Source organism: Platichthys flesus, chromosome 8 (genome assembly GCF_949316205.1).
Source record: "Platichthys flesus chromosome 8, fPlaFle2.1, whole genome shotgun sequence".
NCBI lineage: Eukaryota > Metazoa > Chordata > Actinopteri > Pleuronectiformes > Pleuronectidae > Platichthys > Platichthys flesus.
In genome coordinates, this window is record NC_084952.1 from 11,438,980 (window position 1) to 11,462,819 (window position 23,840).

Genomic DNA, 23,840 nt, shown 5'->3' on the forward strand with positions numbered 1-23,840 from the left:
TTGTCTTTTTGGCAACATGTTAAGCACAAAATGGAAATGATTGTATTCAATGAGATCGTTTTTCTTTTCTTTCCTACTATCACTTGCTTTGTGGCTTTTCTTATCTGATCATTTCCTAGTAACGTGGAGGCATACGAATGAAAATCGGGTCATTTTAGTCTTCATGAAGACAATTTCCTTTTATACAGCTGTTAAGATTAAATGAGACTGACGGTGTCGCTGTTGTCTGACAGACGTTTAACGTACACCACTCCACCCAGGTCTGCTATGTGGGAATCGTTTGTAATTTCCCGGAGAGCCAGTTAAATCCTTGGAAATATTTCGCCGTGTTTCGTCGTGCCGTTAAGTGCTGGATTATTGAAACCTTTTCCATCAGTTTTATTATTTTGCACTGGAAAGGGACTGTGTCTCTCAGGACACGTTTTGTGCCAGGATGGGAGACAAAGGATTCAAAGCTCTTCCTCCGGTCTTCTGCTTCGTGTCCTTTATTCTAACGCTGCACCTCGTTTATGGAGACCTGAGTTATTCTTCACCAGAAGAAACGAAACGAGGGTCTGTTATTGGAAATGTAGCAAAGGATCTCGGTATTGATATCAGAACCTTATCTTCTAGACAGACCCGTGTTGACTTTGGTGGAAATCGGAAACGGTACTATGACATTAATTTAAATACTGGAGATTTGATCACCACAGAGAGAATCGACAGAGAAAGCCTTTGTGGAAAGAAGCCGTTGTGTGTACTGAATGTAGATCTAGTGTTAGAAAATCCTTTGGAGCTTCATCGTGTGAGTCTTCATGTTCAGGATGTAAACGACAACTCGCCACAATTCAACGTTAATCTCATTGAAATGGAAATAAGGGAGTCGGCAGATAAGGGAAATCGCTTTTCAATCGAGGAGGCCCACGACGCAGATATAGGTCAGAATGCTGTTCAGAGGTACAACCTGCAGAAGAATGAAAACTTTATACTCGCTGTTGATAATAACAAGGTTGAACTTGTATTGGAGAATACTCTTGATCGAGAGAAACAAAAGGAGATGAATCTGCTTCTGACAGCTTTGGATGGTGGCTCTCCTCAGCTATCAGGCACCGCAGTGATACACGTCACTGTGCTGGATGCTAATGATAACGCCCCAGTGTTCAGTCAGGCCGTTTATAAAGCCAGTCTGCCTGAAAACTCTCCTCCTGATACCGTAGTGATTAATGTCAGTGCTACCGACGCAGACGAAGGAGTGAATGGAGATGTGACGTACCAGTTTGGTCACGTGTCTGACGATGATATAAATATGTTTTCTATCGATCCTAAAACGGGGGAAATCACAGTAACTGGAGTGATTGACTTTGAAGAAAGGAGTTCTTTTGAAATGAGGGTGAAAGCTAAAGATGGTTTAGGACTAACATCTTACGCTAAAGTTATGATAGATGTTACTGATGTGAATGACAATGCTCCAGTTATATATTTAAAATCTCTGACTAACCCCATACCTGAGAACGTGTCACCTGGTGCAGAGGTGGGCATCGTTAACGTGCAGGATGCAGATTCTGATATGAACCAAAATGTACGCTGCTCTATTCAACAAAATGTCCCTTTTAAATTAGTTCCCTCTATTAAAAACTACTATTCTCTGTTGACCACAGGACAACTGGATCGTGAACTAGTGTCAGATTACAACATGACAATCACTGCCACTGACGAGGGCTCTCCACCTCTGTCCTCCTCTAAAACTTTTCAGTTATCTGTAGCTGACATCAACGACAACCCACCTGTGTTTGAGGAACAGTCCTACAGCGCATATGTGACTGAAAATAACAAACCTGGCTCAACGTTATGTTCCGTTACTGCTCGAGACCCCGACTGGAGACAAAACGGAACAGTGGTTTATTCTCTGTTACCTGGTGAGGTGAACGGTGCCTCGGTGTCCTCCTATCTATCAGTGAACGGAGACACGGGGGTGATCCACGCTGTGAGGTCGCTTGATTATGAACAGTTCAGGAGCTTTAAAGTCCACGTGATGGCCAGAGACAACGGTTCTCCTCCGCTCAGCAGCAACGTGACCGTCAGCGTCTTCATATCGGATTTGAACGACAACTCTCCTCAGATACTGTACCCCGCCCCGGAGGGCAACTCCTTCATGACCGAGCTGGTCCCCAAAGCTGCACACGGAGGCTCTCTGGTGTCCAAAGTGATCGCGGTGGACGCGGACTCCGGACAGAACGCTTGGCTGTCCTATCAAATAGTCAAATCCACTGATCCGGGACTTTTCACTATTGGTCTCCACAGTGGAGAGATCAGGACACAGCGGGACATTTCTGAATCTGACAGCATGAAACAGAACCTTATTGTGGCGGTGAAAGATAACGGACAGCCCGCTCTGTCTGCCACCTGTTCCATGTATTTACTTATTTCTGATAACTTGGCTGAGGTGCCAGAGCTGAAGGACATTTCTTATGATGAGAAGAATTCAAAACTGACCTCTTACCTGATCATAGCGCTGGTCTCTGTGTCCACCTTTTTTCTGACCTTCATCATCATCATTCTGGGTGTGAGGTTTTGTCGCAGGAGAAAGCCCAGAATGTTTATTGACGGAGCTGTCGCCATCCCCAGCACTTATCTCCCGCCTAATTACGCAGATGTTGACGGCACAGGAACTTTACGCAGCACTTACAACTATGACGCCTACCTGACAACAGGTTCTCGAACCAGTGACTTTAAGTTCGTGACATCTTACAATGACAACACTCTGCCTGCTGACCAGACTCTGAGGAAAAGTCCTTCTGACTTTGCTGATGTGTTTGGAACACCAGATGATTCTCCCGAGGTAGGCCCTGTAAATTTTCAATGTAACATTTAAACGTGATATAGGCCATTCATTATCTTGCATTTGAAGTAACCTTGTATGTTAATTTTGAAGTGTTTTGTACCTGCCAACGGTATAACTGAAGCATATAGGCCTATTTTCTGGCACAAGAAAGTACTTATTAAATAGCTTAACTTTTTTCCTTTTATATTTTAAATATTCACTTGCAATCGTTTTCTTTGTCTCTTATCATCTAAATCCAAAGCTTCTGTTCAGAGGAAGCACTTGTTGAAAAAGTTCACCAATCAACTGTGCTTGGGCAAAATTCCAAACCATGATTTGATGAAGTGTTTTTTACCGCCATGGATTATGTTTTGAAATTCTTTAACTGATTACAAATTTGAACCGTTACTTTGCAGATGACTTAGCTTTTCAAGATATTAGCGTAACATCACTTACTGTATGCCCATTTGACTTTATGCTTTCATGTATATATTGCTTATACAGCATATGTCTGATTAACGCGTTACGAGAAACACTCTACCATTCTAGATAAAGTAATTGTGAAAAGATCAAAACAATTTTTGGTTCTCATGATGTTTGAAATTGAAAAAATTTTTGTTGACTTTGTTACATTAGGTAACATGTAAATCACTCCCTAACACTAGAAATGGAACTTCACAATTAGTATTTTTTTATTTTCGTTGATCAATTTGTCTTATCAATACTTTAAGGACGGATATGTTAAAATATGACAAAATTTGGTCCAGCCCTCGTCGTTCAAACACTTTCCATGGTGCTGAATTGTATTTCCTCTATATGTCATCTATTAACATAACCCAATTAGAATGATTAAGTTCACTTGGAATATAAAACACATTCTTACCAAGCATTGGAGCAACTGTGGAGTACACATTTTACCTCGTGCTTGTTCATTTGTAATATTGCAAATAAGCTCAGGGCGTCGCTGCTCACCAGCACATATGAAGATAATATCTCCACCCACGACAAAAGGAGTATTCCAAGCATTTAGACGATAGCTGCCATTGCTGTGGGAGCAACGTATCTTGATTTTTACCATTACGTTGTAACTTAATCAGGAAATAGTGGATTTTTGTGTTTGTAACTACGCTCTGGAAAAATAATGGACCTCAAGAGGACATCGCTGCTTGGTTTTGTCTTCGGATTTGCTCTTTGTGTCAGCATCACCACGGCAGACCTCAGCTACTCCGTTCCGGAGGAGTTGAGGCCCGGATCCATTGTTGGAAATATCGCAAAGGACCTCGGCCTGGAAGCAGGGAAATTATTCACACGTAAAGCCCGTATTGACACGGAGGAAAACCACCAGCAGTACTGCGACATTGATTTAAAAACGGGAGATTTTGTCATCAAGGAAAGGATTGACAGAGAGGAGCTGTGTGGGGAGAAGGTTTCGTGTTTGCTGAAATTCGAATTGGTCTTAGAGAGTCCTCTGGAGCTGCACCGCATTTCACTTCTCATTCAGGATGTAAATGATAATTCACCCGTTTTTCCAAAGGATACAATTAGGTTGGAAGTAAGCGAATTAACCGACAAAGGTGCTCGATATCGAGTCAACGAAGCACACGACGCAGACCTCGGACTAAATACAGTTAAACAATACAGTTTACAAAAGAACGAGCATTTTGTTTTATCTGTTCGAGACGACAGCGATGGATCTAAGAGCGTCGAGTTGGTATTAGACAAAGAGCTTGACCGTGAGATGGAGCACGATTTAAATTTCATGCTGATCGCAGTTGACGGTGGCGTCCCACAAAGATCAGGAACTGCTAATATACATGTAAATGTGTTAGACGCTAATGATAACGCACCGGTATTTGAACGGGCTGTTTACAAAGCGAGTCTACTTGAAAACGCTGCCGTTGATACTATTGTGGTCGCAGTCAGTGCCAGTGATGCAGATGAGGGAATCAATGGGGAGGTGACATATGAATTTAGTCGGATTTCAGAAAGAGCTAAAAATGTGTTTTCCCTGAACAGTGAAACTGGAGAGATAAAAGTCATAGGACCACTTGATTTTGAGAGTAATTCTAAATATGAAATGCGGATTGATGCCAAAGATGGTTATGGACTTTCATCTGACTCCAAAGTCATGATTGATATTATTGATGTAAATGATAACGCCCCAGTTGTCTATCTAAAATCACTGACCACTCCCATGCCCGAGAACGTGTCACCTGGTACAGAGGTGGGCATCATCAACGTGCAGGACAGAGACTTTGAGACAAGCGGAGTGGTTCGCTGCTCCATTCAGCAAAATGTCCCTTTTAAGTTAGTTCCTTCGATTAAAAACTATTATTCTCTGGTGACCACAGGACAACTAGACCGTGAACTAGTGTCAGATTACAACATTACAATAACTGCCACTGACGAGGGCTCTCCACCTCTGTCCTCCTCTAAAACGGTTCAGTTATCTGTTGCTGACATCAACGACAACCCACCTATGTTTGAGGAACAGTCCTACAGCGCATATGTGACTGAAAATAACAAACCTGGCTCCACTTTATGTTCCGTTACTGCTCGAGACCCCGACTGGAGACAAAACGGCACAGTGGTTTATTCTCTGTTACCTGGTGAGGTGAATGGTGCCCCGGTGTCATCCTTTCTATCAGTTAACGGAGACACGGGGGTGATCCACGCTGTGAGGTCGTTTGATTATGAACAGTTCAGGAGCTTTAAAGTCCACGTGATGGCCAGAGACAACGGTTCTCCTCCGCTCAGCAGCAACGTGACCGTCAGCGTCTTCATATCGGATGTGAACGACAACTCTCCTCAGATACTGTACCCCTCCCCGGAGGGCAACTCCTTCATGACCGAGCTGGTCCCCAAAGCTGCACACGGAGGCTCTCTGGTGTCCAAAGTGATCGCGGTGGACGCGGACTCCGGACAGAACGCATGGCTGTCCTATCAGATAGTCAAATCCACTGATCCGGGACTTTTCACTATCGGTGTCCACAGCGGAGAGATCAGGACACAGCGGGACATTTCTGAATCCGACAGCATGAAACAGAACCTTATTGTGGCGGTGAAAGATAACGGGCAGCCCTCTCTCTCTGCCACCTGTTCCATGTATTTACTTATTTCTGATAACTTGGCTGAGGTGCCAGAGCTGAAGGACATTACTTATGATGAGAAGAGTTCAAAACTGACCTCCTACCTGATCATTGCTTTGGTCTCTGTCTCCACCTTTTTCCTGACCTTCATCATCATCATCCTGGGTGTGAGGTTTTGTCGCAGGAGAAAGCCCAGAATGTTGTTTGACGGAGCTGTCGCCATCCCCAGCGCCTATCTCCCTCCTAACTACGCAGATGTTGATGGCACAGGAACTTTACGCAGCACTTACAATTATGATACCTACTTGACAACAGGTTCAAGAACCAGTGACTTTAAGTTCGTGACATCTTACAATGACAACACTCTGCCTGCTGACCAGACTCTGAGGAAAAGTCCCTCTGACTTTGTAGATATGTTTGAAGGTGTTGATGATTCTCCAGAGGTAGGAATCTTTTAACTGATTATAACACGTTTAATTTTTTCTTTTACTGCTTTCTTCTGGTCAACCACATTTCTTATTTTTAAATGTTGACAGATGTTCAAAGTCTTGTCAATTGAAGTAACTACTTATTTTCCCAATATGTAACAGGGTTCCATGTTTAGATATACGTTTGTTGAAATGATTGTTCAATTTGAGATTTCAACCACAGAAGGATGATGGCATGATAACTGTACACAGTACTTAGTATTTATATGGTGCCTACCTGACCAAAAGTTGTAGAAACATTGCATTACGTTACTTATGTTACAATTGACAACACACCCATTTCTGTCCAGACTCTGAGTCCTTCTAACTTTGTTGAAGCAGAGTTGCAAGTGGTGTAGACTACTTTCAATGCTACTTTTAATTTTGTGGACGCTGTTTACCTCCACTTGGTCTATTTTTAATGTTGGTACCACGCAGGATTTTATCTGGATGGCCATTGATACTATTGTCATAATGTCAAGGGCTATATATTTGTGGCTATATATTTTTTCTTTATTGTTTTGTTGTGCTTGGCTGCTCCGGTGATTTAGATGTCTGGATAAATATTTGTTGAAGTGTTCCAAGATGCTTAGAGGTCTGTGTCATTGCTTTTTCATTCACCTTCATTTGTTAGTTACCAAAATATTTAATTAGGCTGTTCAGCCTACTAACATAACACAAAAATGAACACGGCTTAAACATAACTCTTGAATTATTTAGTGTAATGTGAATAGAAGGAAAACCTCACTCTGTTATTGGACAAGTTGTTCCAAAGTTCTTCACTATGTCTACAATTTGAAATGTCTGGAACTTTGTACCTATTTTCTTATCGTGAAGGCTATACACTGTTTTCCTGCAATTTTAATTAACTCGGCCATTTAATGAAAATCCACCTATGACAACTGCTTTGTAATCACATGAACAAGTCTGAAGGACATGATCTATCAAATGAGGCGCAATGGGAAACTTTTCTTTCTCCAGAAGACTCATAGCATTTTCCTTAAACACTTTCCTTGAGTAGTGGGAAAAGGTTGAGGTAATCAAATTATTTAGGGTCTGCAATCTAATTCGTTTTTCATGCAACAATCATAGTGTAAAATGTTATAAAGCCCATTGTATAATTTCAAGTAGTCACTTTAGACCACTAGTTTTTCTCAAAGAAGCAGTTTTTTCAATTAAATATATGGATTGTCATGTTCAGATTTTCAGATTTACTTTACTAACTTCTTACTTTAGTTTTTCTGTTTGGGAAACATCTTCTGAGAGTCCAAATAAACTCTGGCCCTGCTCAATGGTGCCATTATATTAACTGTGGGATCTATCCATGGTGCTGAAATCAACCAGCCTTAATGATCACTGTTCTGCAATAAAGGCAATGTTAAGTAGTAACTAACCTTCTCTGGACTTTGTTCAGTAGAATAATAATCAGATTAATCCTAATTCATATTTTATTAGGCTATTTATGATTGATTCTGACTGCAGCCTGGACTTTGTTTATTTTTCCCCTTTTCTTTTTTCAAAATTTTACTTTGATTTCAAGAATACTCATTTATTTAAATATTATGTAATACACACACTTTGCTCAAAGTGTCGCTATCTACCAGCTTTACTTATTAGTGCTTGACGTTATGACCGTAAGTGATGCACATTTCCAACCCATGATAGATTATCCGTCGTTGAAAACAGCGAATTCGCACCATTGATTGTCGGGCTGTACATATTGTCTGAAGAGGATTACGGTTGTCCGGTTCATTTTTGTTCTTCCAAGTCTTCTGTGAGGTGATATCAGCATTGGTCTTTCAGGAAAATGGGACACAAAGGATTTTCAGATATCGGCCTTTTTACCTTCTTTGGAGTATTTATTCTGTTCCTGCGTAGTGTCCGTGGAGATGTGGCTTATTCGTTCCCAGAGGAGATGAAACGGGGCTCAGTTGTTGGAAATTTAGCGAAAGACATAGGACTTGAGGTGGGGAAACTGTCCGCTCGAAAGGCTCGCATTGATGCAGACGGCAACAGCAAACGGTATTGTGACATTAATCTGAGCACGGGAGAAATCATTGTTGCTGATAGAATCGACAGAGAGGGGCTATGTGGCAAAAAGGCATCTTGCCTTTTGAAGCAGGAGCTTGTTTTAGAGAATCCTTTAGAACTGCACCGCATTAATATTCACGTTCAAGATATCAACGACAATTCACCGCAGTTTAAAAAGAACACAATCAAATATGAAATTAGGGAATCTGCTGTTAGAGGAAGTCGCTATCGTTTAGATGAGGCCCATGATGCAGATGTCGGTCAAAACACCGTCCAGGGGTATAGTATCGAGGCAAACGAAAACTTCAAATTAAATGTTGTTACAAGAGGCGGAGGTGGAAAATACAGCGAGTTGGTATTAGAGAAGGAGCTGGATAGAGAACAACAACACGAGCTAACGATTGTGCTTGTGGCAACAGACGGAGGCTCTCCTCAGAGATCAGGCACTGCGGTCCTTCACGTCACTGTGCTGGATGCTAATGATAACGCCCCAGTGTTTAGCCAGGCCGTCTATAAAGCCACTTTGCCTGAAAACTCGCCTTTAGATACTGTGGTGGTCACAGTGAGCGCGACTGATGCAGATGAGGGAGTGAATGGAGACGTGACTTATGACTTTGATCACATTTCTGATGAGGGTAATAACGTATTTTCCCTTGATCAGACAACTGGTGAAATAACAGTAACTGGGCCAATAGATTATGAGGAGTTGTCTGCCTATGAAATGCAAATTACAGCTAAAGATGGTCCGGGATTAGTTTCTTATTGTTCATTAATAATTGAAATCATAGACGTAAATGACAACGCCCCTTTTACATTCATTAAGTCACTGACCAACCCCATACCAGAAGACACCCCACGTGGTACAGAGGTGGGCATCATTAACGTGCAGGACAGAGACTCTGAGAATAACAGACAGGTACGCTGCTCCATTCAACAAAATGTCCCTTTTAAGTTAGTTCCTTCGATTAAAAACTATTATTCTCTGGTGACCACAGGACAACTGGACCGTGAACTAGTGTCAGATTACAACATTACAATCACTGCCACTGACGAGGGCTCTCCTCCTCTGTCCTCCTCTAAAACTGTTAAGTTATCTGTAGCTGACATTAACGACAACCCCCCTGTGTTTGAGGAACAGTCCTACAGTGCATATGTGACCGAAAATAACAAACCTAGCTCAACGTTATGTTCCGTTACTGCTCGAGACCCCGACTGGAGACAAAACGGCACATTGGTTTATTCTCTGTTACCTGGTGAGGTGAACGGTGCCTCGGTGTCCTCCTATCTATCAGTTAACGGAGACACGGGGGTGATCCACGCTGTGAGATCGTTTGATTATGAACAGTTCAGGAGCTTTAAAGTCCACGTGATGGCCAGAGACAACGGTTCTCCTCCGCTCAGCAGCAACGTGACCGTCAGCGTCTTCATATCGGATGTGAACGACAACTCTCCTCAGATACTGTACCCCTCCCCGGAGGGTAACTCCTTCATGACCGAGCTGGTCCCCAAAGCTGCACACGGAGGCTCTCTGGTGTCCAAAGTGATTGCGGTAGACGCGGACTCCGGACAGAACGCCTGGCTGTCCTATCAGATAGTCAAATCCACTGATCCGGGACTTTTCAGTATTGGTGTCCACAGCGGAGAGATCAGGACACAGCGGGACATTTCTGAATCTGACAGCATGAAACAGAACCTTATTGTGGCGGTGAAAGATAACGGACAGCCCTCTCTGTCTGCCACCTGCTCCATGTATTTACTCATTTCTGATAACTTGGCTGAGGTGCCAGAGCTGAAGGACATTTCTTATGATGAGAAGAATTCAAAACTGACCTCTTACCTGTTCATAGCGCTGGTCTCTGTCTCCACCTTTTTCCTGACCTTCATCATCATCATCCTGGGTGTGAGGTTTTGTCGCAGGAGAAAGCCCAGAATGTTGTTTGACGGAGCTGTCGCCATCCCCAGCGCTTATCTCCCTCCTAATTACGCAGATGTGGACGGCACAGGAACTTTACGCAGCACTTACAATTATGACGCCTACCTGACAACAGGGTCTCGAACCAGTGACTTTAAGTTCGTGACATCTTACAATGACAACACTCTGCCTGCTGACCAGACTCTGAGGAAAAGTCCTTCTGACTTTGCAGATATGTTTGAAGGTGTCGATGATTCTCCAGAGGTAGGAATCATTTTACTTATCAAAATGCATTTAACGTTTTCTTTCACTGCTTTCTTCTGGTCAAAAATATGAAGAAACCGTCAATCCTCCCAATAAGGGGCAGTGTGGCCTCGTGGTTAGAGTGGTGGTTCTTCAATAAGAAGGTTTCCGGTTCAAACCCCTCTCACTCCCATCTGCATGCCGAAGTGTCCTTGGCAGGATACTCAACCCCTAAATGGCCCCTCATGAATGTTGAGTGTACTACTTGTAAGTCGCTTTGGACAAAAGCGTGAGCCAAATGACATCTAATGTAATTTAATAAGTCGGGCTTCCATCTTGAGATGTGCTTTTATTTAAAGGATCAATCCATTTTCTCATTTCAACCTTTTAGCCGAAGGATTGTGTTTTGGGAATTTTACACATCACGTATTATTAATATGGTGACCACAGGTTGTAGAAACATTCCGTGGCATTACGTATACACACTATAGAAGGCTGCTATATATTTATAACGTGATTACCACGCAGGATTTATAAATCCCCTTTGATATCTAGATGCTCATTGGAAGTTTTGTTAAGATGAAAAGGACATTTGTGGCATTATATGTGTTGTTTTTGTCTTTTTGTGCCTGGCTGCTCCAGTGATGTGACGTTGGTTATTATACTTCCAAAATAATTAGGAAAATGTTATATAGATTGATTCACAATTGTTGACACAAATATTGGCAGCGTACCTGTGCTTGCAATTATTATTATTAATCTAAGAATGACCAAAGCCACTTCTTTGCTGGCAAATATTGTTAAACTACAATTATATTGAACAAATACATCTCTTTAGCTTCTTGCAGTGATGATATTTTATTTGATAGTTTCTGTCTAACAATGGATGTATGTTTTTATAATGCCTTTGAGGGAAAAGTAAACAAATCGAGCATGTATAAAAGGTTTTCTGTTGTTGAAATACAGTGGGTCAGTAATGTTCACAGATAATTCCAATGCTTTTATTATAGAATATATTGCGTCAGACCATGCATTGTGGATTGCATCTATAACGACAGCACATTTGTTCGTCTGTCTTGCCTCAAGTATATAAACCTGTATATTGAGGAGACCCTTGTCTGAGTTAGTTCATGGTAAGGGTCCTAAGCTCATCCACAGAATTTACAGAGAGCAAGAGTACAAGGAGTACATACTAGCTTGTAAGTAGTCCCCTAAAATATAGTTGATGTCAGTTGTGGTTCTTCCTCCCTACTAGAACCCTTGTAAATAGTTTGATATCTTATTGGACTTGAGGGTTTTTGTCCCTCTTAGGAGAAAATATTTAACTTGTTCTTATCTTTTCTGATACAGGCCAATATTGAGTGTGGTAATGTATAGTGAACTTTGCTGTTTAAGTACGCAAAGTCGGTTTATTGAACATGTTCAAATATACTATTTGCAGCCTATTTCCAATTTTAATTTTATACACAACGGAATGACTTGGAATATTTTATTTTATTTCTTTTCATGGGATTTACAATCACAGAATTTTCAGAAGTCTTATTTTCCAAATCAACTCATCCTGAATTCCAGCATTTTTTGAATATCCAAACATTTTATTGCAATATTTCCACTCCACATTTGCTTTGTTATTGTTGTTATTTAACCAGTTCACTCACTTGTTGTCCCTCCCAGTGATGCAGTGAGGAGTCATGTTGGTCTCTAGGAAAATATACGTAGCAGTTGGTTGATATACACTGAATGCTGTCCATTGTGTGTCTTGGTATTTAACCTCACTTTGTTTGGTTTTGGTTTACAGTACAACTTTCTGTTGCATATACTCTTAGAACCTTTATGCACATTATACCATCTTCCAGATATGTTGTAATGGAAAATTGATGTTACCAATGAAACAAAAGTGCAGTGTCTCTTAAGGTTATACATTTATTAACGTTATTTGTATTAAGGACAGTTTATGAAAAGTGCAATGCAGAAAAGAATCGGTGCTAAAATATCACTGGGTCTTCTACAGATATGAGGTGTTCACACACAGCAGAAAACTAAATTACAACAGTTGCTCCAACATTGTAACTGTTTCAAAATCTAAAAGAAAGTTTAATTATCATAATTTATAATAGATTAAACAACAGTTCTTCATACATTGATACACAAAGTGAAATTGTCTTGTTGTAGCGATTGCAGTCCTATAACTAAATTTAACTCTAGGTGTCACTGTGCACCAACCATGGAAAGACGTGCCATTTGATTCATCCATTCTCTACCACCATTGCAAACCGTCTTGTGGTTCAGTGCGCATGTGTGTGAAGAACGATACAAAGGGCTTACATTGTCGTGATATTCGGAAAATTATTCACGAGGAATATATCCTGTCTTTGACCACTTTGAAAGACTTGCACAGGGAAGGATGAACGCCTGCTCGATGACGGGAAAACCCGTGTACAGAGGGTTTTCTATGGATCGTTATGGTGTTGTTCTCCTTTTCATCAGCCTGCATTTCGCGTACGGAGACGTGAGCTACTCTATCGCAGAGGAGATGAAACGCGGGTCTGTGATTGGAAATATAGCAAAGGACCTCGGCCTCGGGACAGCTGCACTTTCCTCGCGTAAAGCTCGCATTGACACCGACAGGAGTGGCAAGCAGTATTGCGATATTAATCTGAGCAGCGGAGATTTGATTGTGACGGACAGGATCGACAGGGAGGGTCTTTGTGGTAAGAAGGCGACTTGCCTCTTAAAAGAGGAGCTTGTACTGGAAAACCCGTTAGAGCTTCATCGTATCAGTATTCATGTGCAAGATATAAACGACAATGCCCCACACTTTAGTGAGGAGTTGATTTCCTTTGAAATTACAGAATCAGCTGATAAAGGAGCTCGATTTTTACTCACTGAAGCCCATGATGCAGATATCGGTTCAAATACGGTGCAGCAATACAATTTACAAAATAATGAACATTTCACTATTAATGTGGATACAGACGGTAGTGGGCGGAAACACTCCGAGCTGGTTTTGGTTAAAAAATTAGACCGAGAACAAGAGAACGATCTAAAATTGGTGCTTGCGGCTGTAGATGGTGGTTCTCCGAGGATATCGGGTACTGCAATCATTCACATCACTGTGCTCGATGCTAATGATAACGCACCAGTGTTTAATCAGGCCTTATATGAAGCCAGTGTGCCTGAAAACGCACAGTTAGATACAGTAGTTATTGCAGTGAGTGCAACTGATGCGGACGCGGGAGCAAACGGTGACATTACGTACAGTTTTGATCATGTGTCTGAAGACCATGCCACGCTATTCTCACTTGACCAGAAGACTGGAGAAATACGAGTCACCGGGTCCATTGATTATGAGACTGAGACGTCCATTGAGCTACGGATAAGAGCGAAAGACGGTCCCGGTCTTACGTCATATTGTACAGTTATTATAGACGTAACAGATGTCAATGATAACCCACCTGCTATCGGTTTAAAGTCACTGACTAATCCCATACCTGAGAACGCGTCACCTGGTTCAGAGGTGGGCATCATTAACGTGCAGGACAGAGACTCTGAGAGTAACAGGCAGGTTCGCTGCTCCATTCAACAAAGTGTCCCTTTTAAGTTAGTTCCTTCGATAAAAAACTACTATTCTCTGATGACCACAGGACAACTTGACCGTGAACTAGTGTCAGATTACAACATTACAATCACTGCCACTGACGAGGGCTCTCCACCTCTGTCCTCCTCTAAAACTGTGCAGTTATCTGTAGCTGACATCAACGACAACCCACCTGCATTTGAGGAACAGTCCTACAGCGCATATGTGACTGAAAATAACAAACCTGGCTCCACGTTATGTTCCGTTACTGCTCGAGACCCCGACTGGAGACAAAACGGCACAGTGGTTTATTCTCTGTTACCTGGTGAGGTGAACGGTGCCTCGGTGTCCTCCTATCTATCAGTTAACGGAGACACGGGGGTGATCCACGCTGTGAGGTCGTTTGATTATGAACAGTTCAGGAGCTTGAAAGTCCACGTGATGGCCAGAGACAACGGTTCTCCTCCGCTCAGCAGCAACGTGACCGTCAGCGTCTTCATATTGGATGTGAACGACAACTCTCCTCAGATACTGTACCCCGCCCCGGAGGGCAACTCCTTCATGACCGAGCTGGTCCCCAAAGCTGCACACGGAGGCTCTCTGGTGTCCAAAGTGATCGCGGTGGACGCGGACTCCGGACAGAACGCCTGGCTGTCCTATCAAATAGTCAAATCCACTGATCCGGGACTTTTCACTATTGGTGTCCACAGCGGAGAGATCAGGACACAGCGGGACATTTCTGAATCTGACAGCATGAAACAGAACCTTATTGTGGCGGTGAAAGATAACGGACAGCCCTCTCTGTCTGCCACCTGCTCCATGTATTTACTTATTTCTGATAACTTGGCTGAGGTGCCAGAGCTGAAGGACATTTCTTATGATGAGAAGAATTCAAAACTGACCTCTTACCTGATCATAGCGCTGGTCTCTGTCTCCACCTTTTTCCTGACCTTCATCATCATCATCCTGGGTGTGAGGTTTTGTCGCAGGAGAAAGCCCAGAATGTTGTTTGAGGGAGCTGTCGCCATCCCCAGCGCTTACCTCCCCCCTAATTATGCAGATGTTGATGGCACAGGAACTTTACGCAGCACTTACAATTATGACGCCTACCTGACAACAGGTTCCAGAACCAGTGACTTTAAATTCGTGACGTCTTACAATGACAACACACTGCCTGCTGACCAGACTCTGAGGAAAAGTCCTTCTGACTTTGCAGATGCCTTTGGAGACTATGATTCTTCTCCTGAGGTAGGGACAGTTTTTATTCATCTTTCGACTTCCATTTGCACTTTCAAATTGTCTTTCTTTGTCTATCTACATGCTGAACAATTTTAACAATTAAACGCACGACACAATTTGTCTTAAAAATCACTAAAACTGATTTTTCATTCTTTGAATTAGTTCTGAAATGTCTGAAATATACCTTAGTGTTTTGGTTTTCTTCTCAGATTTATTATATAGCTATTGTTCAGGGGTTCTACTTCCATAAAGTTGGATGGGCTTTTCTTTTTTGTACCTTTTTTCCCCTATAAGAGATTTTCTGTTCAATCACTATTTCTGCTCTTGATTATATGCAACTTGTGCGTTTTCTCTGTCCATGGTGCTGAACTTTTGATGTTACTGTTGTGAATACTCTGGAGCTACTACCCATTTATTCTATTTTACCATCTCTCAATCCTCTTGCGTCGCTCTTTAGTTCTCCAATATCTTTTCTTGACCCACCTGGGTCTTATATCAAAATAAACACAAGTGTAGTTTAATGCAGTTTGAATGAAAAATTATAATATAAAAACAACAGGGAAATAGCATTGAAATGGATGTAGGCCCTTTGTTATTAATGCAGCGATTTGCTGTGAAACATTTCATGAATAACAAAAGTATTTCACGTTGATTTTCCCGCCCGTAGTGTTGTATCTTCGTTTGTCTTCAATTCCATAACGAATTTAAAGTCAAAACAGCGTTCTTGATTTATTCAGCTTTAAACCCTAAAGGACATTTTCTTTGATCGGTTATTACCTCACATTCAAGGAGATATAACTCGTGTCGCTATGAACTGCTATTGGTGGATCACTTCTAAAGGAGACAAAATATTGTGTCAAGATATTTAGTAAACAAGTATCTCACTTTTCTTCAATTCGGAAAAAACTTTAAAGTGACTGAATACTGTCCTCTTTTCTTAAGGAAATAAACCTTTAGTCGAACTTTAAGAGCAAACGATATGATTTAAAAAGTTGGTTCACTTTTATTAACCTGTAATATTTCCTCTGTACTCACGGTGTCACTATAGACCAATGGAGTCGAATAGTTAGCCTGTTTTGCACACCACCCATTATAGGGATCGACCACCCGTCTGTTCTTCACAGCCTTCAACAAAGACGACAACTGCTCGACAGAAAGATACAGCGCCTGAATAGCCAGTTTTTTTTATTTATTGGAACTATACAGTTCTATTTTGCGTTGTGCCATTTAAGATGATGCACAAACGGTGCATTACTCAAAGCTGCGGCTTTGTCTTTTTCTTTGTTATGGTGCAGTACGCACACGGAGACCTGAGCTATTCGGTACAGGAGGAGCTGAAGCGCGGATCTGTTATCGGGAATATCGCTAAGGATCTCGGACTGGAAGTGGGAAGACTGTCTGCTCGCAAAGCTCGTGTTGACACGGAGGGAAACGAAAGAGAGTATTGTGCAATTAATCTTCGAAGCGGGGATTTATTGGTTGTGGAAAGAATAGACAGAGAGGAGCATTGTGGAGAAAAGCCCTCGTGCGTTCTGAAATTTGACTTGCTCCTGGAGAATCCTTTGGAGTTACATCGGTTGTCTCTGCAGGTGCAGGACGTGAACGACAATGCACCAATTTTCCCGAAGAATACAGTAAAGCTGGAAATACGGGAGTCAGCTGACAGAGGAGCTAAGTATCGCATTAACGCAGCTCACGATGCAGACATAGGCAAGAATTCAGTTGAAAGCTACATTCTGGAACCAAACGCTCACTTTGTGTTTAGTATTCAGACGACAAGTGCAGGCAGTAAATATGGTGAATTGGTGTTAAATAAGGAGCTAGACCGAGAGGAGCAGCAGGAAATGAAATTATTGCTCACGGCTGTGGATGGTGGCTCTCCTCAGAGATCCGGGACTGTAGCGATACGCGTCATTGTACTCGATGCTAATGATAACGCCCCGGTGTTTACTGAGGCCATTTATACAGCCGCATTACCAGAAAACTCTCATTTGAAAACCAAAATTATCACCGTCAGTGCATCAGACGCAGACGAAGGTGTCAATGGAGAGGTTACATATGAATTTAGCCGACTCTCTGATAAATCAAAAAAGATGTTTTCACTGGATGAGAAAACGGGAGAAATCAGTGTGACAGGCGAGATAGATTATGAAGACGGATCCAAATATGAAGTGTTTGTCGAGGCTAAAGATGGTTATGGGCTGTCTTCAGAAGCAAAAGTGATTATTGATATTACTGATGTGAATGACAATGCTCCAGTTATTTATCTAAAGTCACTGACTAATCCCATACCTGAGAACGTGTCGCCTGGTACAGAGGTGGGCATCGTTAACGTGCAGGACAGAGATTCTGAGAACAACAGACAGGTTCGTTGCTCCATTCAGCAAAATGTCCCTTTTAAGTTGGTTCCTTCGATTAAAAACTATTATTCTCTGGTGACCACAGGACAACTGGACCGTGAACTAGTGTCAGATTACAACATTACAATCACTGCCACTGACGAGGGCTCTCCACCTCTGTCCTCCTCTAAAACTGTTCAGTTATCTGTAGCTGACATCAACGACAACCCACCTGTGTTTGAGGAACAGTCCTACAGCGCATATGTGACTGAAAATAACAAACCTGGCTCCACGTTATGTTCCGTTACTGCTCGAGACCCCGACTGGAGACAAAACGGCACAGTGGTTTATTCTCTGTTACCTGGTGAGGTGAACGGTGCCTCGGTGTCCTCCTATCTATCAGTTAACGGAGACACGGGGGTGATCCACGCTGTGAGGTCGTTTGATTATGAAAAGTCCAGGAGCTTGAAAGTCCGCGTGATGGCCAGAGACAACGGTTCTCCTCCGCTCAGCAGCAACGTGACCGTCAGCGTCTTCATATCGGATGTGAACGACAACTCTCCTCAGATACTGTACCCCGCCCCGGAGGGCAACTCCTTCATGACAGAGCTGGTCCCCAAAGCTGCACACGGAGGCTCTCTGGTGTCCAAAGTGATCGCGGTGGACGCGGACTCCGGACAAAACGCCTGGCTGTCCTATCAGATAGTAAAATCCACTGATCCGGGACTTTTCACTATTGGTGTCCACAGCGGAGAGATCAGGACACAGCGGGACATTTCTGAATCTTACAGCATGAAACAGAACCTTATTGTGGCGGTGAAAGACAACGGACAGCCCTCTCTGTCTGCCACCTGTTCCATGTATTTACTTATTTCTGATAACTTGGCTGAGGTGCCAGAGCTGAAGGACATTTCTTATGATGAGAAGAATTCAAAACTGACCTCGTACCTGATCATAGCGTTGGTGTCTGTCTCCACCTTTTTCTTAACTTTCATCATCATCATTCTGGGTGTGAGGTTTTGTCGCAGGAGAAAGCCCAGAATGTTGTTTGACGGAGCTGTCGCCATCCCCAGCGCTTATCTCCCTCCTAATTACGCAGATGTTGACGGCACTGGAACTTTACGCAGCACTTACAATTATGACGCCTACCTGACAACAGGTTCTCGAACCAGTGACTTTAAGTTCGTGACCTCTTACAATGACAACATACTGCCTGCTGACCAGACTCTGAGGAAAAGTCCCTCTGACTTTGCTGATACCTTTGGAGACTGTGATTCTTCTCCTGAGGTAAGACCGGCTGTCATATTCTGCTAAAAACATCTGAATTTGATTCTTAACAATTCACCAAAACCCCCCAGAGAAATTTGTACATGACGGCCTTGGATTTTTAAATGGCAAATACACATTGTTTGGTATGAAGATTCTTTTTCTTTTATTCAGTCCATTTCAAATAATTCAGCCTGTCCTCTAAAGTAATAGTTTGTTGCGATGCACTCATCCTGAACATCCTGTCGTCCAATAGTTTAGAGAACAGTTATCCACTCTTATATGCAGGTATTTCAATTTGTGGTTATTCAAGAGACAGTAAAAACTAGTACTCCCTTAAAGCTGTATCACTTGATCACAAACTATTTGTGTGTCTCTGTCCTTGGGGCTGAACCTCACTTTAGCACTTGAGATGAAGTTTCAAACATTAGAGATTTGTTTCAATCACTAACTTGTTTTGCCAATGAGGCTCTGAATAAATATCCATCAGATTTAGTTGATGCTTTCAGAAATGTTGAAGAGTTGAATCAAATTGACTCCAACCTGACTACCGTTTAAAGACGCAGTTCCCTTATAACAAAACAAATTGTGTGCTGCCCAGAATGATGACATGTCCTTGTAACTTCCCTGATGCATTTAGAAAAGGGGATGGTTCTCATAGGGACATACTAAATATCACTAAAGTCGTCTTCAGTGTTTTGCAGAAGGCATTCTTTGTTTTTTGCTTAAATAATTCTACCTGGTAGCATTTTTACTGCATTGATAGTTTTGTATGTCTGCAAATGAGTTAGAATTCTCTTGGACACCTTCTGTTTAGATTCCCTTTTTTATTTAGTCTCACATGAAAAACGTATCAAAATACCTTCCTTGTTTCTTTGTTCTTGGAGCTGGTTTATGTTGCATTTGTGTGTGTTTAGAGGAATGTTACCCTTGTGGTTCATGCAATTTTCCTTTTCCCCTTTGCTGATTCTCTTCTCTGTGATTTTTCTACAAAAGTGCTTATTTCCTTTGACTATTACATATGAATACATACTATTTTGGAAAAACAGTCATTAGAGGTTTAATATTGATACAGTGTGACTTATTTCAATATGAAGCCTGTGAGTTTGTCCTGGTTTGTTTGTTGTCTCTCTTTCCTAAGTTGGACCTTGTTTAGAAGTTTGAACATTGCAAAAATTAAAGTGCGTTATTCTGAATTACTGGATGCATCGATTTTTTTTTTTAAACCGTTCAAGGAATATTTGAAATCACACAACAGTTCAGATTACATCTATAACAGTCAACAGATTGTCCTGGAGGTTCAGCCTCAAAGTTTAATATGAAGTGCTAAATTTCACAAAGCATAAGGATATTTCCCTTCTGAATACTATGGTTTAAGATGAAATGAATAACGGATTGCCTTTTGTCGTCAGACAAATAATAGGTTCTTCGCTTTTGCAAATTACAGTTTTTAAACTTGGAGTGTCCTAGAGGAACGGTGACAGCAACTTACTGTTTATTTAGCTTTTTCCTTATGCAACATGTGCCAATTAGAGCTGTCATGTTCTGCTTTTATCAAAATCCAGTCACGGTATAGTTTAATATTTTTAATTACAAATATGTGGGCGGTGTGGTGTAGTGGTTAGAGTGATGATTCTCCACCAAGATGGTTGCCGGTTCAAACCCCACTCTCTCCCATCTGCATGCCGAAGTGTCCTTGGCAAGATACTGAACCCCTAACTGGATTTTGACTGGATCAAAATCCAGTCACGGTAGAGTTTAATATTTTTAATTACAAATATGTGGGCGGTGTGGTGTAGTGGTGAGAGTGATGATTCTCCAACAAGATGGTTGCCGGTTCAAACCCCACTCTCTCCCATCTGCATGCCGAAGTGTCCTTGGCAAGATACTGAACCCCTAAATGGCCTCTCATGAATGTTGAGTGTACTAATTGTAAGTCGCTTTGGACAAAAAGCGTCAGCTAAATGACATGTAATGTAATAATGTTATACCTAACTTATGCTCATGGTGTCAGTGTGCACCAGTCAACCACTAGTAAGTGTCCACCCTTCAGTGTCATCGAATTTAAAGCCTCATTCTGCTTTTGTGCCGCAATTCACGAGCACAGCTGCGTGTATGACTGGATTGAGACGTCTTTTTGGTTTATTTTCAGAAATCACAGATGCGTCGTTTATATATTTTACCTACTTGGGAATTGTTTTAAGGAATATTTGCTTTTCTTCGCAATAACAATGGAATGCTTTAGATTCTCGCTACACTGCCTGGCTTTAATTTTTCTTGCCGTCCTCCCAGTCAATGGAGACGTGAGCTACTCTGTTCCGGAAGAGATGAAACGTGGATCTGTAATCGGAAATATTGCAAAGGATCTGGGGCTTGATTTGGGCAGACTGTCCGCTCGCAAAGCCCGGATTGATACCGAAGACAACGGTGTGAAGTACTGCAGTGTAAATCTGAAGAGCGGAGAATTGGTCGTACAGGAAAGGATCGACAGAGAAGGGCTTTGTGCGAAAAAGGCTTCGTGTGTTCTGAAGCAGGAACTTGTGCTGGAAAATCCATTAGAGCTGCATCGTATTAGTATTCGTGTTCAGGATATTAACGATAATTCACCACAGTTTAATGAGGATTCACTTAAGATAGAAATTAGGGAATCGGCAGACAAAGGTGCACATTTTCTTTTAGGAGAAGCGCACGATGGAGACATTGGGGAAAATGCTGTTCAAGGTTATTCACTTCAGCAGAATGAACATTTTAAATTAAATGTTAACACGAAAGCAGGGGGACGAAAATACTGTGAATTTGTCTTAGACAAAGAATTGGACAGAGAGGAAAAAGAAGAGCTTATGCTGTTGCTTACAGCATTTGATGGTGGCTCTCCTCAGAGATCAGGTACTGTAGTTATACACGTCACTGTGCTGGATGCTAATGATAATGTGCCAGTGTTTAGTCAGGCCGTTTACAAAGCTAGCCTCCCTGAAAACAGTCCTCTGGATACACTTGTTACCACCATAAGTGCAACTGATGCTGACGATGGTTTGAATAGTGAAGTCACATATGCATTCGATCATGTTTCAGATGAAAATAGCAACGTGTTCTCTTTAAACCCTAAAACTGGAGAGGTTAGGGTAGCTGGAGCTATTGATTATGAGAAAGTGTCATCATATGAAATGCAGATCAGCGCCAAAGATGGTCTGGGATTAGTTTCTTATGTAACGTTAGTAATTGAAGTTGATGATATAAATGACAACACCCCAGTTATATCCCTGAAATCACTGACCAACCCCATACCTGAGAACGCTTCACCTGGTTCAGAGGTGGGCATCATTAACGTGCAGGACAGAGACTCTGAGAATAACAGACAGGTTCGCTGCTCTATTCAGCAAAATGTCCCTTTTAAGTTAGTTCCTTCGATTAAAAACTATTATTCTCTGGTGACCACAGGACAACTGGACCGTGAACTAGTGTCAGATTACAACATTACAATCACTGCCACTGACGAGGGCTCTCCACCTCGGTCCTCCTCTAAAACTGTTCAGTTATCTGTAGCTGACATCAACGACAACCCACCTGTGTTTGAGGAACAGTCCTACAGCGCATATGTGACTGAAAATAACAAACCTGGCTCCACGTTATGTTCCGTTACTGCTCGAGACCCCGACTGGAGACAAAACGGCACAGTGGTTTATTCTCTGTTACCTGGTGAGGTGAACGGAGCCCCGATTTCTTCCTATTTATCAGTTAACGGAGACACGGGGGTGATCCACGCTGTGAGGTCGTTTGATTATGAACAGTTCAGGAGCTTTAAGGTCCACGTGATGGCCAGAGACAACGGTTCTCCTCCGCTCAGCAGCAACGTGACCGTCAGCGTCTTCATATCGGATGTGAACGACAACTCTCCTCAGATACTGTACCCCGCCCCGGAGGGCAACTCCTTCATGACCGAGCTGGTCCCCAAAGCTGCACACGGAGGCTCTCTGGTGTCCAAAGTGATCGCGGTGGACGCGGACTCCGGACAGAACGCCTGGCTGTCCTATCAGATAGTCAAATCCACTGATCCGGGACTTTTCACTATTGGTGTCCACAGCGGAGAGATCAGGACACAGCGGGACATTTCTGAATCTGACATTATGAAACAGAACCTTATTGTGGCTGTGAAAGATAACGGACAGCCCTCTCTGTCTGCCACCTGTTCCATGTATTTACTTATTTCTGATAACTTGGCTGAGGTGCCAGAGCTGAAGGACATTTCTTATGATGAGAAGAATTCAAAACTGACGTCTTACCTGATCATTGCGCTGGTCTCTGTCTCCACCTTTTTCTTAACTTTCATCATCATCATCCTGGGTGTGAGGTTTTGTCGCAGGAGAAAGCCCAGAATGTTGTTTGACGGAGCTGTCGCCATCCCCAGTGCTTATCTCCCTCCTAATTACGCAGATGTTGACGGTACAGGAACTTTACGCAGCACTTACAATTATGACGCCTACCTGACAACAGGTTCTCGAACCAGTGACTTTAAGTTCGTGACATCTTACAATGACAACACTCTGCCTGCTGACCAGACTCTGAGGAAAAGTCCTTCTGACTTTGCTGATGCCTTTGGAGACTGTGATTCTTCTCCTGAGGTAAGACAGGCTGTCATATTCTGCTGAAAACATCTGAATTTGCTTCTTACAATTTCCCGAAACCCACAGAGAAATTTGTATATGACGGCCTTGGATTTTTATATGGCCAATACACAGTTTGTGGTATGAATATTTTTTTTTTAGAGTCAGTCCATTTCAAATAATTCATTCTTTACTCTAAAGTTGTTGTTTGAGGAAAAGTCCTTCTGACTTTGCTGACAGGTTTGGAGATTGTGATGATTCGCCCGAGGTAGGGAA

At 42.2% G+C, this 23,840-nt stretch overlaps 5 protein-coding genes across 10 annotated transcripts in view; all 5 read left to right on the forward strand.

Moving 5' to 3' along the window:
* LOC133959191 (protocadherin gamma-C5-like) overlaps positions 1–23,840 on the forward strand; it is a 224,321-nt gene that overhangs the window by 16,049 nt on the left and 184,432 nt on the right. For 2 of the 6 annotated variants that reach the window (XM_062394301.1, XM_062394309.1), the window contains exon 1: positions 8,148–10,563. The exons of 3 other annotated variants lie outside the window; for them this stretch is intronic. In XM_062394301.1, the coding sequence (XP_062250285.1) occupies positions 8,164–10,563 (2,400 nt within the window). In that variant the 5' untranslated portion in view covers positions 8,148–8,163. Of the gene's footprint in view, positions 1–8,147; positions 10,564–21,194; positions 23,583–23,840 lie in introns of those variants that run through there. One more of the 6 variants, XM_062394311.1, reaches the window with a different exon arrangement.
* LOC133959114 (protocadherin gamma-A12-like) lies at positions 434–2,851 on the forward strand. Its single transcript, XM_062394214.1, has one exon. It carries the CDS (start codon positions 434–436, stop codon positions 2,849–2,851), a length of 2,418 nt encoding a protein of 805 aa, XP_062250198.1.
* LOC133959115 (protocadherin beta-15-like) lies at positions 3,942–6,347 on the forward strand. Its single transcript, XM_062394215.1, has one exon. The coding sequence runs from the start codon at positions 3,942–3,944 to the stop codon at positions 6,345–6,347; it is 2,406 nt and encodes an 801-aa protein (XP_062250199.1).
* LOC133959116 (protocadherin beta-15-like) lies at positions 12,947–16,529 on the forward strand. The gene is made up of 2 exons (XM_062394217.1): positions 12,947–15,376; positions 16,455–16,529. The coding sequence occupies exons 1-2, from the start codon at positions 12,947–12,949 to the stop codon at positions 16,527–16,529; spliced, it is 2,505 nt and encodes an 834-aa protein (XP_062250201.1).
* LOC133959208 (protocadherin gamma-A12-like) lies at positions 16,502–19,435 on the forward strand. Its single transcript, XM_062394329.1, has one exon. The coding sequence runs from the start codon at positions 16,591–16,593 to the stop codon at positions 19,009–19,011; it is 2,421 nt and encodes an 806-aa protein (XP_062250313.1). The 5' UTR covers positions 16,502–16,590; the 3' UTR covers positions 19,012–19,435.